The 16,873-nt window shown below is 38.0% G+C and overlaps 1 protein-coding gene across 4 annotated transcripts in view; it reads left to right on the top strand.

Moving 5' to 3' along the window:
- Positions 1-16,873, top strand: part of CCDC138 (coiled-coil domain containing 138) — a 95,235-nt gene that overhangs the window by 65,091 nt on the left and 13,271 nt on the right. For all 4 annotated transcript variants that reach the window (XM_011961466.1, XM_011961465.1, XM_011961464.1 and 1 more), the window contains one exon: positions 6,571-6,747. In XM_011961466.1, coding sequence (XP_011816856.1) covers positions 6,571-6,747 — 177 coding nt within the window. The remainder of the gene's footprint in view (positions 1-6,570; positions 6,748-16,873) is intronic.

Below are 16,873 nucleotides of genomic sequence, written 5' to 3'. Positions count from 1 at the left end.
CGCCACCACGCCTGGCTAATTTTTTGTATCTTTAGTAGACACGGGCTTTCACCATGTTGGCCAGGCTGGTCTTGAACTCCTGACCTCGTGATCCGCCCGCCTCAGCCTCCCAAAGTGCTGGGATTACAGGCGTGAGCCATTGTGCCCGGCCACTTGGTGAGTTTTGACACCACAGTGCTGTCTAGGGAAAACTCTTTAACTGTGTTTTTTCTCTACTCCCACATGACGATAATCATCCACACAGAAGAAGACTTCTGTGACAAAACGTGTGGAGGTTTTTCCCCACACACCAAGCAGCAGACACAAAGCTGCTCTAATTCACTTCTGACACGATCCACCTGGAGATAGTGTCAGATCCCACAAGTTGGATGCTTAGTCTCCAAGGCTGCCTCATGACACACCAGTTACGAGTCTGGCTCTCTGGAACTTCTGACCAACTGGCTTCAAATTGGGGTTTCCACAACCCACTCTTTGGGTTTAATTTGCTGGAATAGCTCATAGAACTCAGGGAAACACTTAACCAGTTTATTATAAAGGATTAGATGAAGAGAGAGGGCAAGGTATAGGGGAAGGGATGTGGAGCCTCTGTGCCCTCCCTGGGGCACCACGCTCCAGGAACCTCCATGTGTCCAGCCATCTGGAAGCTCTCTGAACCCATTTCTCTTGAGTGTTTTGTTTTTTGTTGTTTGTTTGTTTTTGAGACGGAGTTTTGCTCTTGTTGCCCAGGCTGGAGTGCAATGGTGTAATCTCGGCTCGCTGCAACCTCTGCCTCCCAGGTTCAAGTAATTCTGCTGCCTCAGCCTCCTGAGTAGCTGGGCTTACAGGTGCCTGCCACCATGCCCAGTTGATTTTTGTCTTTTTAGGAGAGACAGGGTTTCACCATGTCGGCCAGGCTGGCGTTGATCTCCTGAACTCCGGTGATCCACTCACCTGGGCACCCCAAAGTGCTGAGATTACAGGCATGAGCCGCCATGCCCGGCCTTTCTCTTGGGTTTTTATGGAGACTTCCTGACATCACAATTCTGTCCCCCAGGATATAGGGCAGGACTCTCGCTGGGGAGGGTCTTAAGACCCACAATCAGAAAGTCCAGGAAAGATCAGAGTCCTGGCTTGGGCCAGGTGAAAGGAGGGCAGGAGAAGGTCAGAGACCTTCCCCTGGGGCCTCACACACCCAACATCATAACAAAAGACTAACGAGATGAAAACTTATGTATATATCATAATACCACAGATGCTAAGCTCTTTATACCTTATCTCTGAATACCGTTATCCTCATATTAGTGATGAGGTTTACAAAGGTAGGTAATTGTGCCAAAACGATACAATCTGCATTTGACAGACCCTAATTTAGCCTCTATCAATTGCTGAAGCCTACCTTCTGAAGCCTATTTTATGACTACGTAAGAGCGTGCACTTCCTGAGATAACCAAAGAAATAACGAACACCTGTATAGCACTTACTATGTTAGAGGCCGAGCACTTTGTATATATTAACTCATTTAATCCTTACAACAGTTCATGGATGTCCATATTATTGTTGTAATTTTACAAATGAGGAAATTGAGGCATAAAAACGTTTAGCTTGCACACTTAATCAGTATGTTATGCTCAATCTCTGAAATAAAATGTAACTGTAAGATATAACTCTTTATGGAAAGAAAGGAATACTTGTACACTGTTGGTGGGAGTGTAAATTAGTTCAGCCATTGTGGAAGACAGTGTGGGAATTCCTCAAAGACCTAAAGACGAATGCCATTCAACCCAGCAATCCCATTACTGGGTATATACCCAAAGGAATAGAAATTGGTCTATTATAGGGACACATGCATGCGTTATGTTCATTGCAGCACTGTTCACAATAGCAAAGTCATGGAATCAACCCAAATGCCCATCGAAGATAACCTGGATAAAGAAAATGTGGTACATATACACTATGGAATACTATGCAGCCATCGAAAAGAATGAGATCATGTCCTTTGCAGGGACGTGGATGGAGCTGGAGACCATTATCCTTAGCAGACTAATGCAGGAACAGAAAGTCAAATAACACATGTTCTCATTTATAAGTGGGAGCTAAATGATAAGAACACATGGATACGTAAGAGGGGAACAGCACACACTGGGGCCTATAAGAGGGTGGGAGGAGGGACAGGATCAGGAAAAATAACTAATGGGTACTAGGCTTAATACCTGGGTGATGAAATAATCTGTACAACAAACCCCCATAACACAAGTTTACCTATGTAACAAACCTGCTCATGTACCCCTGAACTAAGAAAAAAAAAGATACAATGTAACCATTACAGAAGTAAAATGATCAAATATAATGTGTCACTGAGAGGATACAGGCACAATTTTGTTTGTATCAAAGTTAATATTTTTGAAGTGCACTTTGCTCACAGACATCACCAAAATACATCATAACCTTTCGTGAGATCTATTGCAAGAAATAATTGCAAAGGTAAAAATGTTCAAAGGTGTTAATATGCTGTTTGTAATAATGAGAAAAGATAAATAGCTGGTAGACCCACAATCGGAATAGTGAAGAAAATGAACATCAGCCAAGTTCTTGGACTTTGCTGGCCTTTTTAGTCATTATACTTGATTGTTTCAAATTTATTCCCTGCAATAACTATGATGTAGGTGGTGATGTCATTTTAATAGAAGAGCAAACTGAGGGTCAGTCTAATATAATTGACCCAGATTTTCTAGAAATATTGGGCCCTTAACCATAGTAGCATCATGAGCATGGTGCAATATTATATGTCATTAACAATGATAAGTATGGAGATATAGAAATCTATGCATATTTTAATTAATAAAACCTTCAATATGTTTGTGCCACTGTAATCTAGAAATTGTTAAAAGAAGTTGTAGGAATTTTATCTGATAGAATTATTTGGTTTACTGATAGCTTCTTTTTTTTTTTTTTTTGAGAGATGAGGTCTCTGTCACTCAGGCTGTAATGCAGTGGTGCAATCATAGCTCACCACAACCTTGAACTCCTGGGCTCAAGCAGTCCTCTTGCTTTAGGCTTCCAAGTAACTGGGACTACAGGCATGCACTACGATGCCCAGCTAATTTCTTATTTTTTGTAGAGATGAGCTCTTGCCGTGTTACCCAAGCTGGTCTCATACTCCTGGGCTGAAGCTATATTCCCACCTTGGCCCCTCAAAGCAGTGGAGTTACAGGCACGAGCCATCCCCAGCCAACTGTCTTCTATTTGCATATAAAATAATTTTGCATATAAAAATAATTAATATATTAAATATATATATTTAAAATGTGTACATTAGGACTAGGACATTTGTCCTGTTCTACTTGGTACTTGACTCTTAAAGCAGATTTATGTGTTTTTAAATTGTGAACTTACACTTTAGGTCTAGAGAAATGTAGGGAATTGTTGCTGTTCTCAGTTAATAGGAAGGTTTGGTTTGGTAGGAAGCCAGTTTAATGTAGTAGTTACTTCAACTCTATAGTCAAGACAACTAAGGTTTGAATCTTAGCTTCACTACTAGCTGTGTGATATTTGGAAGGTCTTTTTTGTTTGTTTTACTATTTTCACTACAATTATTTTTTAATGAGAGAATTGATGTAAAGGTTTAGCAAGTCTGGCATAAAGTCTTAAACTAGCTACTATTGTTATCAGTAGACATTATTACTTATTATAAAACTTTTAAGAGTTGGTTTTACTTGAGACCAGAATTGAGGTCTGTTAGACTACATTAGTTGTCTGTCTATTCATTCCTGCCTAATTAACTGCCAGACACTTAGTGACTTAGCTCAACCACCATTTTATTTACCAGCTGACAGTTCTTTTTTTTTTTTTTTTTTTTTTATACTTTGAGTTCTAGGGTACATGTGCATAATGTGCAGGTTTGTTGCATATGTATACTTGTGCCATGTTGGTGTGCTGCACCCATCAACTCATCAGCACCCATCAATTCATCATTTATATCATGTATAACTCCCCAAAGCAATCCCTCCCCCCTCCCCCCTCCCCATGACAGGCCCCAGTGTGTGATGTTCCCCTTCCCGAGTCCAAGTGCTCTCATTGCTCATCTGACAAAGGGCTAATATCCAGAATCTACAAAGAACTCAAACAAATATACAAGAAAAAAACAAACAACCCCATCAAAAAGTGAGCAAAGGATATGAACAGACATTTCTCAAAAGAAGACATTCATACAGCCAACAGACACATGAAAAAATGCTCATCATCACTCGCCATCAGAGAAATGCAAATCAAAACCACAATGAGATACCATCTCACACCAGTTAGAATGGCAATCATTAAAAAATCAGGAAACAACAGGTGTTGGAGAGGATGTGGGGAAATAGGAACACTTTTACACTGTTGATGGGATTGTAAACTAGTTCAACCATTATGGAAAACAGTATGGCAATTCCTCAAGGATCTAGAACTAGATGTACCATATGACAGTTCTTTGGGTTGGTAATTTGGGCTCAGCTCAGCTGGATATTTAGCTGGGCTGGGCTAGGTTCTGCTGTTCTTCGTTGGCGTCTCTCCAGGGGCCTGTTTATAGGTGAAGAGTATCTAGCTGAGCCTCAGGCTCCTAATTCACACAACATCATTTCTGCTACATTTTATTGGTTAAGTCACAAGGTTAGCCCAGATTCAAAGGGTGCTCAGTAGAGTTCACCTTTTGATGGGAGTTTCTGCAAAAGACTTTCTAATCATTTTAAAATTTGCCATATAAACAAAATAATGGAAAACCCTATTTCATACTGATTAAGATAATAGTTTGAAGTTTGACTTTTGTTAGGGAATAAAAAGGTTACATTTGATTGCCAGGACACTGTTAAAAGACTCAATAATACAACATTTATAAAAAGAAATCAACTTTGATATAATTGATAACTAAAGTTTTAAAAATACTCTTTTAGAAGTTAAATTGGTCTTTTTAGAAAATCTGAAATACTCAATAAATTAAAATGACAGAATTAAAATGACATAATTTTGATTTATCCCTAAAAGATAAGGTCACTTGTGAAAAAGTAACCAAATACAGGTTTTCTAATCCTCAAGGACAATTTTTTAAAGTTTGCAAACTTAATACCATATAGTAGTCAGCCCATTTTAAAAAACTGTAATAGTATTCAACCTGTTTAATCTTGTCACATTATGTACTAAGAATAATTTGTGTCAAATACAGTAGGTGGCACTGTGATAAAACTTTTGTTCCTGTAAAGAGTTGCGTTCAGGCTTCATCTGTGTATACTCTTCTACCTGTGGTGTTGCTAAAAAAAAAAAAAAAGGATATTTCTAAATAAGGCAAGTCTGAACAGAATGTAGCAACTTTGTTTAACTTAATACTCATTTATTTACAATTTTTTTTAAACCACAAAATTAAGTACAGTACTGTTAGTGTTCCTTGAACTAAATTCTACCAATGGTAAAAATGGAGTTCAGTATAATTGATCCAGAGGCACAGATCTTAATTTCTCAAAATAGTTTCATATGTATTCTCACTTCACATAAGTTACTCTAAACTTCTCATTCTTTATAACCAGGGTTTTAAATTATTTATTATGTAAGCTGGAACAGCAAAAAAGAAATGCAACATGAAGCTACAAAAGAGTACATTTTAATACGGTGATTCTGTTGTACTTTCAGTATTTCATGGTGCTCTTGAGTCTTCTCCTTTAAACAGAAATCTCAGTGTAAAAATTATTACTTGGATAGCATGAACAGTTTTTTATTCCTCTGAATAGCATTTTGTAAGGTGAGTTTTAGAAAACTTGATTATTGTACATTAAAAGCACAAGGTAAGACTGTTGTAAGCATAGGGACTTGGGTTGTGTAGTGTACTGAAGTGTAATGATGCAACTATCTTACTACTGCATTTGCATTGATTCTGGTTATATTAGTGCTTCCCAGTCCTGGCATTGCAGGTTTCTCAGTCTTCTGTGGGACATCTTTAAGAAGGTTTCAGGGATTCTGATTCAGGATTCGTCACAGCGCTGGCCTGGGTAAAATCTTGCTGCCATTTTTAATGGCAGATGTGTCATGAAAAGTGACACACCAGAGCATATTTCGTCTTCTTGAAATTATCTTTGGTCTTTTGTTTCAGCTTTACTAGGAGATAGAAATCCTTATTTAAAATTCATTTAGCGTGTTTGTATAAATTGCATTTTGAAGTAGGTAAACATTTAGGAAGCAGCAACAAAAAACATAGTCTTAGAAAGCTTTTATAGAGAGAAATACTAAGTTTTTGGAAACATGTAGTTATCAAATATGGAAAATAAACATTTGTGATACTAATAAGCATTGTTTTTCTCCCTTAGTATTAAAAAATGCGGCTTATTTGTTATTTTGGTGTTAAAACATGAAAATTCTAAATGAAATTTACCCTGTCATAATGTCTCCTCTCTCCTTCCCCATTCGAGTTCTGACAAACTAGTTAGAATCTAAATTTAGACTGTGATCTCTTATTTAATTTTTGTTTCTCTTTTAAGTTAAAGTAACGACATTGCTTTTTTACCTTCTGTTTCTGATTGCCACCTAGACTAGCAAAACTGCAGTTGATTGTACATTACTATTTTCCAGCTGATTACCTGGCTCAGGCATTTGATTCTCTTTGTTTGGACTTGAAGACAGAAGAAGGAAAAACCTTGTTTTTGGAGTATCAAGCTGTTCCAGTAATATTAAGTCATCTAAGAATATCCAGTAAAGGACTCCTGTCTAATGTTATTGACAGTTTGCTCCAGATGACGGTGGAATCTAGTAAGTTTTTAAGTTCTGTATGTGTAAAGAAAGCAGGATGATTTTTCTGTCTTCATCTTGTCTGCAGGTATAACTCCACATATCAGATACTATTGCTTTTTTTTTTTTTTTGAGACAGAGTCTTGCTTTGTCACCAAGTTGGAGTGTAGTGGCACAATCTCAGCTCACTGCAACCTCCAACTCCCTGGTTCAAGCAATTCTCCTGCCTCAGCCTCCTGAGTAGCTGGAATTATAGGCACACGCCACCACGCCCAGCTAATTTTTGTATTTTTAGTAGAAATGGGGTTTCACCATGTTGGCCAGGATGGTCTCTATCCTCTGACCTCGGGATCCGCCAGCCTCAGCCTCCCGAAGTGCTAGGATTACAGGCATGAGCCACCACGCCCAGACTATTGCATTTTTAAATGCTTAAGAATATTTTTGATGCTATTTAATTGAGTCACTAATAATATCACTAAAAAATTGGGTAACTTCTCCAGGGACTCCCCAGCTAAACACAAGTAGAACTGAGACTTAAAGCCAGATCTCTGACTCTAGACATAAGGCTTATTCTACCGAAGCACTGTAACTAGGTTTTCCAGGTTTATTTTCTTCTTCTGTCCCAAAATGTCCTATATTGTCTGATATGTTTTATCAACGTTTTTAGCTATTTGTAACTGTTAAAATATTGGACTTATAGTTGATGACTGGCTACTTAGATTAGTAATTGTGGAGTTTTGTATTTCGGTTTACTAATATAAGGAGTAGAATGAAAAGTGAAAAGTTAGTGAACTGAGGGATCTAGTATTACTTCAGTGCCTAGATTCCCAGCTTGTTTCACAGGAATTTTTCTTTTAATGAGAAAAACAAAAATCATACCAGATGCAAATGTCTGTTCATTAGAAACAAATCTTTCTGAATATGACAGAGATGACATCTTTCTCATTGTCGAAGGAAAACGAAATATAATTTTATGAAATAGTTGACCTGCTTGGGTGAAATGACAATTGTGGTACTCCAAATGCAAATTTGAAAAAATTCTATTAGATGAGATAGTCAACAGCCATTCACATTTGTTTACCATTGTTCAGGTTACTCTCAAATTCAGCCGGGTGCAGTGGCTCATGCCTGTAATCCCAGTACTTTGGGAGGCCGAGGTGGGCAGATCACTGGAGGTCAGGAGTTCAAGGTCAACCTGGCCAACATGGTGAAATCCTGTCTCTACTAAAAATACAAAAATTAGCCAGGCATGGTGGTGTGCGCCTGTAATGCCAGCTACTCAGGACACTGAGGCAGAAGAATCGCTTGAACCCAGGAGGTGGTGGTTGCAGTGAGCCAAGATTGTGCCACAGTACACCAGCCTGGGTGACAGAGCAAGTGTCTGTCTCAAAAAAAAAAAAAAAAAAAAAGAAACGCTGTGCCCTTCTTGTTCAAATCAATAAGCAGTATCTGATGGTGATCACTACTAAAGCCATATTGTTTTTCAGTGATGCGAAAAATTTGGAAGTTTGGAAATGGGTGAATCTTTGATGATGTCTGTCTGAAGAGCATATACTTGCTTGAATTTTAATGTAAATTCAGTGCCTGTTGGTCAGCTAGTACAATTTATTAGAGGGATGAAAGATTGATCAAAGTGTAGCAAATACTTCTTTAGCTGTTGGTTTTTCGTTTTTGTAGGTTTGCGATTGGAAACCCCTTTTACCATGTATTTAATTTTCTCATGCTATTTTTTTCTTTTTTTTAAATTTTAGATTTAGGGAGTACATGTGCAGGTGTGTTACCTGGCTTTATTGTGTGATGCTGAGGTTTGGGCTTCAGTTGAACTCGTCACTTAGGATAATGGCATCCAGCTGCATCCATGTTGCTGCAAAGAACATTATTTCATTCTTTTTTCATGGTTGCATGGTATTCCATGGTGTATATGTACCACATTTTCTTTATCTGATCCACCATTGATGGGCACTTAGGTTGATTGCACATCTTTGCTGTTTCGAATACAGCTGCTGTAATAAGCATGTGAGTGCAGGTATCTTTTTGGTAGAACAATTTCATTTCCTTTGGGTATATACCCAGTAGTAGGATTGCTGAATCGAATGGTAGTTCTATTTGACTTTTTAATAATAGCCGTTCTGACTAGTGTGAGATGGCATCTCATTGTGGTTTTGGTTTGCATTTCTCTGATGATTAGTGATGTTGAGCATTTTTTAATATATTTATTGGCCACTTGTATGTCTTCTTTTGAGAAGTATCTGTTCATGTCCTTTGCCCACTTTTTAAGGGGGTTGCTTTTTCTTGTTTATTTGTTTGAGCTCCTTGTAGATTCTGGATATTAGTCCTTTGCTGGATGCAGAGTCTGCAAATATTTTCTCCCATTCTGTAGGTTGTCTGTTTACTCGGTTGATAGTTTCTTTTGCTGCACAGAAGCTCTTTATTTTAATTAAGTCCCAATTGTCAATTTTTATTTTTATTGCATTTGCTTTTGAGGACTTTATCTTAAATTTTTCGCCTAGGCCAATGTCCAGAAGAGTATTTCCTAGATTTTCTTCTAGGATTTTAATACTTTGACATCTTTCATTTAAGTCTTTGTTCCATCTTGGGTTAATTTTTGTGTAGTGTGATTTTCTTTGTTGAAAATCAGTTGGTTGTAGGTATGTGACTTTGTTTCTGGTTTCTCTGTTCTGTTCCATTGGTCTGTGTGTCTCTTTATGTACCAGTACCATGGTGTTCGGTTACTATAGCCTTGTAGTATAGTTTGAAGTCAGATAACAGGATACTTCCAGCTTTGTTCTTTTTGCTTAAGATTGTTTTGGCTATTTGGGCTCTTTCTTGGTTCCATATGAATTTTCAAATTTTTTTTTCTAATTCTGTGAAGAATTATGTTGGTAATTTGATAGGAATTGAATCCATAGATTGCTTTAGGCGATATAACCATTTAAATGATCTTAATTCTTCCAATCCATGAGCGTGGAATGTTTTTCCATCTGTTTATGTCATCTGTGATTTCCTTTGGTAGTGTTTTATAGTTTTCCTTGTAGAGATATTTCACCTTCCTGGTTAGATGTATTCCTAAGCATCTTGTGTGTGTGTGGCTGTTGTAAATAGGATTGCGCTTTTGATTTGGTTTTCAGCTTGAATGTTATTGGTGTATAGAAATGCTTCTGATTTTTTTTTCTTAAATATGTTGTTTTGATGTAAGCTACTGATTTTGTACATTGAATTTGTACCTTCAAACTTCACTGACGTCATGTTTCAGGTCTGGGAGTCTTTTGGCAGGATCTTTAGGGTTTTCTAGATATAGAATCCTGTTGTCAGTGAACAGAGATAACTTGTCTTCCTCTTTGGATGCCTTTTCTTTCTTTCTCTTGGCTGATTGCTCTTGCTAGGACTTTAGTATTTTGTTATAGGAGTCGTGAAAGTGGACATACCTGTTTTGCTCTAAATTTTAGGGGAAACCCTTTTAACTTTTTCCCCATTAAATATGATATTGACTGTAGTTTAGTCATAGATGACTCTTATTGTTTCGATGCCTAGTTTGTTGAGGGTTTTCTTTTTATCCTAAAGGGATCTTGGATTTTATCTAACGTTTTTTCTGCATCTATTGATAAGATCATATGGTTTTTGTTTTTAATTCTCTTTTTACATTTACTGATTTATGTGTATATTGAATCATCCTTGCATCTGAGGAATAAAGTCCACTTGATCATGGTGGATTACCTTTTTGATGTGCTACTAGGTTCCGTTTGCCAGTATTTTGTTGAGGATTTTTGCTTCTGTGTTGATCAGGGATATTGGCCTATAGTTTTCTACTTTTGTTGTATCTTTGCCAGATTTTGGCATCAGGATGATACTGGGTTTTGGAATGAGTTAGGGAGGAGTCCCTCCTCCTCGATATATTGGAAATAGTTTCAGTAGAATTGGTATCAGCTCTTACTTTGTTCATCTGATAGAATTTGGCTGTGAATCCATCTGGTCCAGGACCTTTTTTTTTGGTTGGTAAGGTAAGGGTTTTATTACTGATTCAATTTTGGAGCTCGATACTGGTCTGTTCAGGGTTTCAATTTCCTCCTGATTCTATCTTGGGAGGTTGTATATTTCTGGGTAATTATCCATTTCCTCTAGATTTTCTAGTTTAGGTGCATAGAGATGTTCATAGCAGTCTCCGAGGATTTTTTTTTAAATTTATTTCTGTGGGATTAGTTGTAATGTCACCTTTGTCATTTCTGGTTGTGCTTATTTGGATCATCTCTCTTTTTTTCTTTGTTAATCTAGCTAGGGGTTTATTGATCTTGTTTATCCTTTCAAAAAACCACTTTTTCATTTCGTTGATCCTTGTATAGTTCTTTTAGTCTCAACTTCATTTACTTCCGCTGTTTTTTTTATTATTTCTTCAGCTAGCTTTGGATTTAATTTGTTCTTGTTTTTCTAGTTCTTGTAGGTGTGACATTAGGTTGTTAATTTGAGATTTTTCTTTTTTATGTAGACATTTAGCTCTATAAACTTTCTTCCCTTTTTTTTTTTTTTTTGAGACGGAGTCTTGCTCTGTCAGCCAGGCTGGAGTGCAGTGGCACGATCTCGGCTCACTGCATCCTCCCCGCCGGGTTCAAGCTATTCTTCTGTCTCAGCCTCCTGAGTAGTTGGGACTACAGGCGCACACTGCCACACCCAGCTAATTTTCATATTTTTAGTAGAGTTGGGGTTTCACCATATTGGCCAGGCTGGTCTCAAACTCCTGACCTCCAGTGATCTGCCCACCTCAGCCTCCCAAAGTGCTGGGATTACAGGCGTGAGCCACCGCGCCTGGCCTAAACTTTCTTCTTCACACTGTTTTTACTGCATCCTAGAGGTTTTAGTATGTTATATCTTGATTTTCATGGTTTCAAAGAATTTTTTTATTTCTGCCTTAATTTTGTTGTTTACCCAAAAGTCATCCGGGAGTAAGTTCTTTAGTTTTCAGGTGTTTGCATGTTGTTGAGAGTTCCTCTTTGTATTGATTTCTATTTTTATTCCACTATGGCCCAAGAGGATTCTTGGAATGATTTCAGTTTTTTGTTTGTTTGTTTGTTTTTTATGTTGAGACTTTACTGAGCATGTGGTCAATCGTAGGGTATGTTTTACATACAGATGAGAAGAATATATGTTCTGTGGTTGTAGGAATGACCCATGCCACTTAATAAAAGGAAAAAGTTGCTGCAAAAGAAATCTCGATGGAATTTATTTGCAAATGGGTTATCTTACCTTACTAAATGGGCATTGCTGACCAGCCTTGTGAGTTGCGATGTTTCAAAGCATTGTGTTTACAGTGCTCTGGGGAGTGCAGAGCTTCCTCAGGAGTCTTCACAGGCTGGGAGCTGGTGTCAGTGGGCCTAGCTCCAAGTGCCTGTGACTGGTTCCCACTGCATATAATGGGGGATTTTGGATTTTCAGATTAGGGATGCTCAACCTGTATAATGTGGTGATTACAGTTAATAACAGGTATATTACATACTTGAAAATTGCTAACAGAGTACATTTTAAATGTTAACACCACAACAAAGCAAATATGTGAGGTAATGGATATGTTATTTAGCCTGATTTAGCCATTCCGCAATGTCTACATACTACATGATATTGAAATATATTGTACATGGTAAAGATATATAATTTTCATTTAATTAAAAAACCAACAAATATCCCAGAAAAATATATCGTTGCTATCAAAAGATACATAACTATTTTGTGTCTTTTTTCTACAGACGGTTTTCTTGATGTTGGCCACCTTTTCTTTTTTTTACATGGTTAGATACTAGTGCATATACAGTTGCATATTTGCAAGTAGGCTATGTTTATCTGTTTAAAATGCAAGAAAATCCTAGGAAATATTACAAGGACATACTTGAGTTGTTCTGTTTAAATTCTTTGTGTCAATTTGGGTAAAAAATAATAAAGATAACAAAGAATCATCAAAAACTTTGTACTATACTCCAGTTTATAATACAAAGTTTTATGCTTTGTATTAAACTTGTTCTGCAAATCTAGAACTTACTTCTGAACATGTCCATATTGTTTAGTTGCAATATTAGGTTGTTAATTTGAGATCTTTCTATCTGATGCAGGTACTATTTTTCATTGAGAAGTTTTTATTGATATGAACAACATAACTTCTTCCCTTTTTGCTGTTTTAAATTTATTCAATCATTCTATTATGTTTTTTATTATTTAGGAGATTAAAGGAAGGATAATTTCAATGAAATTATAGATGCAATATTTCTAACAAAGCACCAACCTAATCCTACATACATATAATCTGTTTCCTCAGTTACAAGCTTTCACATGGAAAAATTCCCTTTAGGAAATACAATGGGAAGATTTATTTTTAATAACTGAATAATATACAAATGTAGCAAAGGCTGTGCTGTACTTTAGATGTGTAGTGTTTTCAAGAAACATTAGAGAAGCCAGTGTAGCTGAAGCAGAGGTAGTGAGGGCAGAGAAGTAGAAGAATCAGGAAACAAGCTGGGTTGCTCATTGGGAAGAGCGTTGTTGGGCATCATCAACACTTGGGGATTTTTAGGTAGTAAAACTCCTAGACCTTTTTCTTTCTATTCTGGTTTGTTGACTTTAATTAAGTGAGGAGCTTTTTAATATATTTCTACATAACCTTTGTTTTTCATTATTGCTTAATATTTCATTATGTTTATCATCATTTATTATTTATTAAGGCAATTGAGTTTTATGAAATTGGATAAGAAAATTGATTCATTGGCATTCTTTCCCAGCACAAAAGAGCTTTGAAGTTGTTCTTAGTCAGCCACTTCAGGGATATGTGGCACAGGGACCTAATGAACTAACAGTTCCTTCTGTAACTTCTGAAGTCTACTTAAGAGTCAATTAATGAGCGCTTGTAGCCATATATTTGCTACTGGCCTCTGAATGCTGCCAGATTTACAGCTCTATTAAAAGTTACATAATCACTTTAATGATGGTTTGCATCCCCTTGTTTGACACTGTTAACAAAATCTGTTTCTAAGATAAAAGGCTGGTCTTTCTCGTGTGTAACACTAGATAATAGATGATGCGTTACACTAGTGTGTAACATTAGTGAGCCCTTTTTGGTCAACTTTTAAGTTTGTGTTATATAGCATATTTTGAAGAAACCCATTCTAATATTTTGTGGAAAAAAAACAAAACATTGCATATGATGGGGGATAAAATCTAACCCACCAATTAGTGTGGTAGAAAAAGCTAAGAAAGCGAAGAATTAAATATCCGGATGATGAGCACACTAATTTTTTTTTTTTTTTAAAGATTAAAGTTCTCTAGCTATTTAACTTAGGGAATTATTTTTAACAAAATTGTGTTTATTGTTTAAAAGGTAGCACATTCAAGGCCAGGTGTGGTGGCCTATGCCTGTAATCCCAGCACTTTGGGAGGCTTAGGAGGGAGGACTGCTTGATCCCAGGGGTTTGAGACCAGCCTGGGCAACATAGTAAGGCCCATCTCTACAAAAAAATTAAAAAATTGGCCAGACACGGTGGCTCATGCCTGTAATCCCAGCACTTTGGGAGACTAAGGCGGGCAGATCACAAGGTCAGGAGATTGAGACCAGCCTGGCTAACATGGTGAAGCCCCATCTCTACTAAAAATACAAAAAGTTAGCCAGGTGTGGTGGCACACACCTGTAGTCCCAGCTACTCGGGAGGCTGAGGCAGGAGAATCACTTGCACCCAGGAGGCGGAGGTTGCAGTGAGCTGAGAATGTGCTACTGTACTCCAGCCTGGGCAACAGAGCGAGACTCCGTCTCAAAAAAAAAAAAAAAAAAATTAGCTTGGCATAATGGTGTGCACTTGCAGTCCCACCTACTTGGGAGGCTTCGGTGGGAGAATCGCTTGAGCCCTGGAGTTCAAGGTTGTACTGAGCTATTAACATGCCACTGCACACCAGCCTGGGCAAGAGTGAGGCCCTGTTTTAAGAAAATAAATAAATAGTAACACATTTACATATCTCATAATTTCAAAAGTACAAAAGTGAGAAGTCTGCTTTCAGTTAACTGTTTCCCTCCCTGGAGGGAACAACTGCAGACACACACAAACACACACACACACACAAATACATACTCATTTTTACTTTTTCCTTTTTATCACAGGAATGCTACTAAGTTTTATATATATTACGTATATAATATATAATGTTTGTTATTGTCAGCTTTATATCTTAAAGATCTTATATAAATGCATAATTTCTTCAATTAAAATTCATTCATTTAAGCAGACCACCATTGATGGATATTTTGGCTATTTCTAGTCTTTGGCTAATATAAACAGTGCTTCTGTGAATAACTGTATACAAAACTTAAGTGTGTACATGTGGGAGCTTATTTGGTAGTAGTGATTTCGAATTCTCTGTCAGTTAATTGATGTATCTCCATTTCATTAGGATCAGTTTCTAGAGATTCATTTCTTTGTCTTTTGGGGAAAATATTTCCCTGTTTCTTCTTTTTCCTTGACATTCTCTGTTGATGTTTTTCTGCCATAGACAAAATAGTTACCTCTCTTAGTCTTCATGGACTGGACTCATTCTGGAGAAGACTCTCCCAAATCAGCCCTGACAGAAATTCTGGGATCTTTCATACCTTCCTGCCAGTCCTATCCACTTTCTTTGTTCTTAGTAGTCCCTAGGCATCTAGAATATTTCAGGTCCCTTCAGCTTCTGAGACCATGGAGACTGAAGCCATTTCCTCAGGCAGTCGCCATTTAAGGTGAGTGGTTGAACACATGGTTCTCCCCTATCCATTCCCAGGTAGAAGCTAAAGAGCTGGGATTTTTGCCTGCTTACTCCATGATGAGCCAGAGGTAGAGGGTGGGGTGGCTATGGTGACCAATACCCCAAGTTGCTATGAGTGGCCAGAGTTTGTTGGGTTCTGTCAGTGCTCCAAGACAGGGTAGACATAGACCAGTTTTCTGGGTAGTTCCTAGAAAACTTTGGACATTAGACACATAGGGTACCTCTTTCTCTTCCTGGGGAGAAGCTAGGGGCTGGGGGATCTTGTTCCTGTCATATGGAGCTGTGCCAGAGGATTATGGTTTATAGAGGATTATAGTATGGTATCTGAATTGACTTACTGGCTTTGATGTGACTGGTTTCACACTTACTGGGATGCAGGAGCCTCTTAAAGTTTCTGGATTTCACAGAAAGGGAATTTGGCCATGGGGATTGTTGTGGAATCAGTTTGCTTGTTGGAAGAAGGAAGGTCCAGGAGTCCTCTTCTGCCATCTTGATGATGTCATCCCTTCTGCCTCCCTTTTATAAGGATACTTGTGATTGTAGTTAGACCCAATAGAACAATCCAGGATCATCACCTCCATCTCAGGATCTCTAATTTAATCACATCTGCAAAGCCTTTATCTTATAAGCTAACATTCACAGGTTCCCATGATGGAGATATGGACATCTTTTGGGGGAACCATCATTCAGCCTACCACACTAGTCCTTCATTTTTCTCTCCTCATCAGTTTGAGAATTTTCTTGGTACTAGTTTGCATGTGTATCTGCTGCATGTAGGGTATTCCATGTACAGGTACAAGCATTTGACTGCTTCATTATGTCTTACAGTGCAGTTATCCTCAAGTGTTGACACATTGAAATGATTAAAATAGGCCAGGCGCGGGGCTCATGCCTGTAATCCCAGCACTTTGGGAGGGCGAGGCGGGTGGATCACGAGGTCAGGAGTTTGAGACCAGCCTGGCCAAGATGGTAAAACCCCGTCTCCACTAAAAATACAAAAATTAGCTGGACGCAGTGACGGGTACCTGTAATCCCAGTTACTCGGGAGACTGAGGCAGGAGAATTGCTTGAACCTGGGAGGCAGAGGTTGTAGTGAGCCGAGATCGTTCCACTGCACTCCAGCCTGGGCGACAGAGTAAGACTGTCTGAAAAAAAAAAAAAGAAGAAGAAGAAGAAATGATTAAAATATTACCTTATTATAAATTCCCTTTTCCTCCCCTGTATTATAAATAGTGCATTATATTGATTAAAAAGATACATGTGGCCGGGCGTGGTGGCTCAAGCCTGTAATCCCAGCACTTTGGGATTTGGGAGGCCGAGACGGGCGGATCACGAGGTCAGGAGATCGAGACCATCCTGGCTAACACGGTGAAACCCCGTCTCTACT

Source organism: Colobus angolensis, unplaced genomic scaffold, assembly GCF_000951035.1.
Source record: "Colobus angolensis palliatus isolate OR3802 unplaced genomic scaffold, Cang.pa_1.0 Scaffold552, whole genome shotgun sequence".
In the NCBI taxonomy this organism is placed as follows: Eukaryota; Metazoa; Chordata; class Mammalia; order Primates; family Cercopithecidae; genus Colobus; species Colobus angolensis.
Note: the sequence above shows the minus strand (reverse complement) of the source record. Positions and strands in the feature narration are given on the sequence as shown.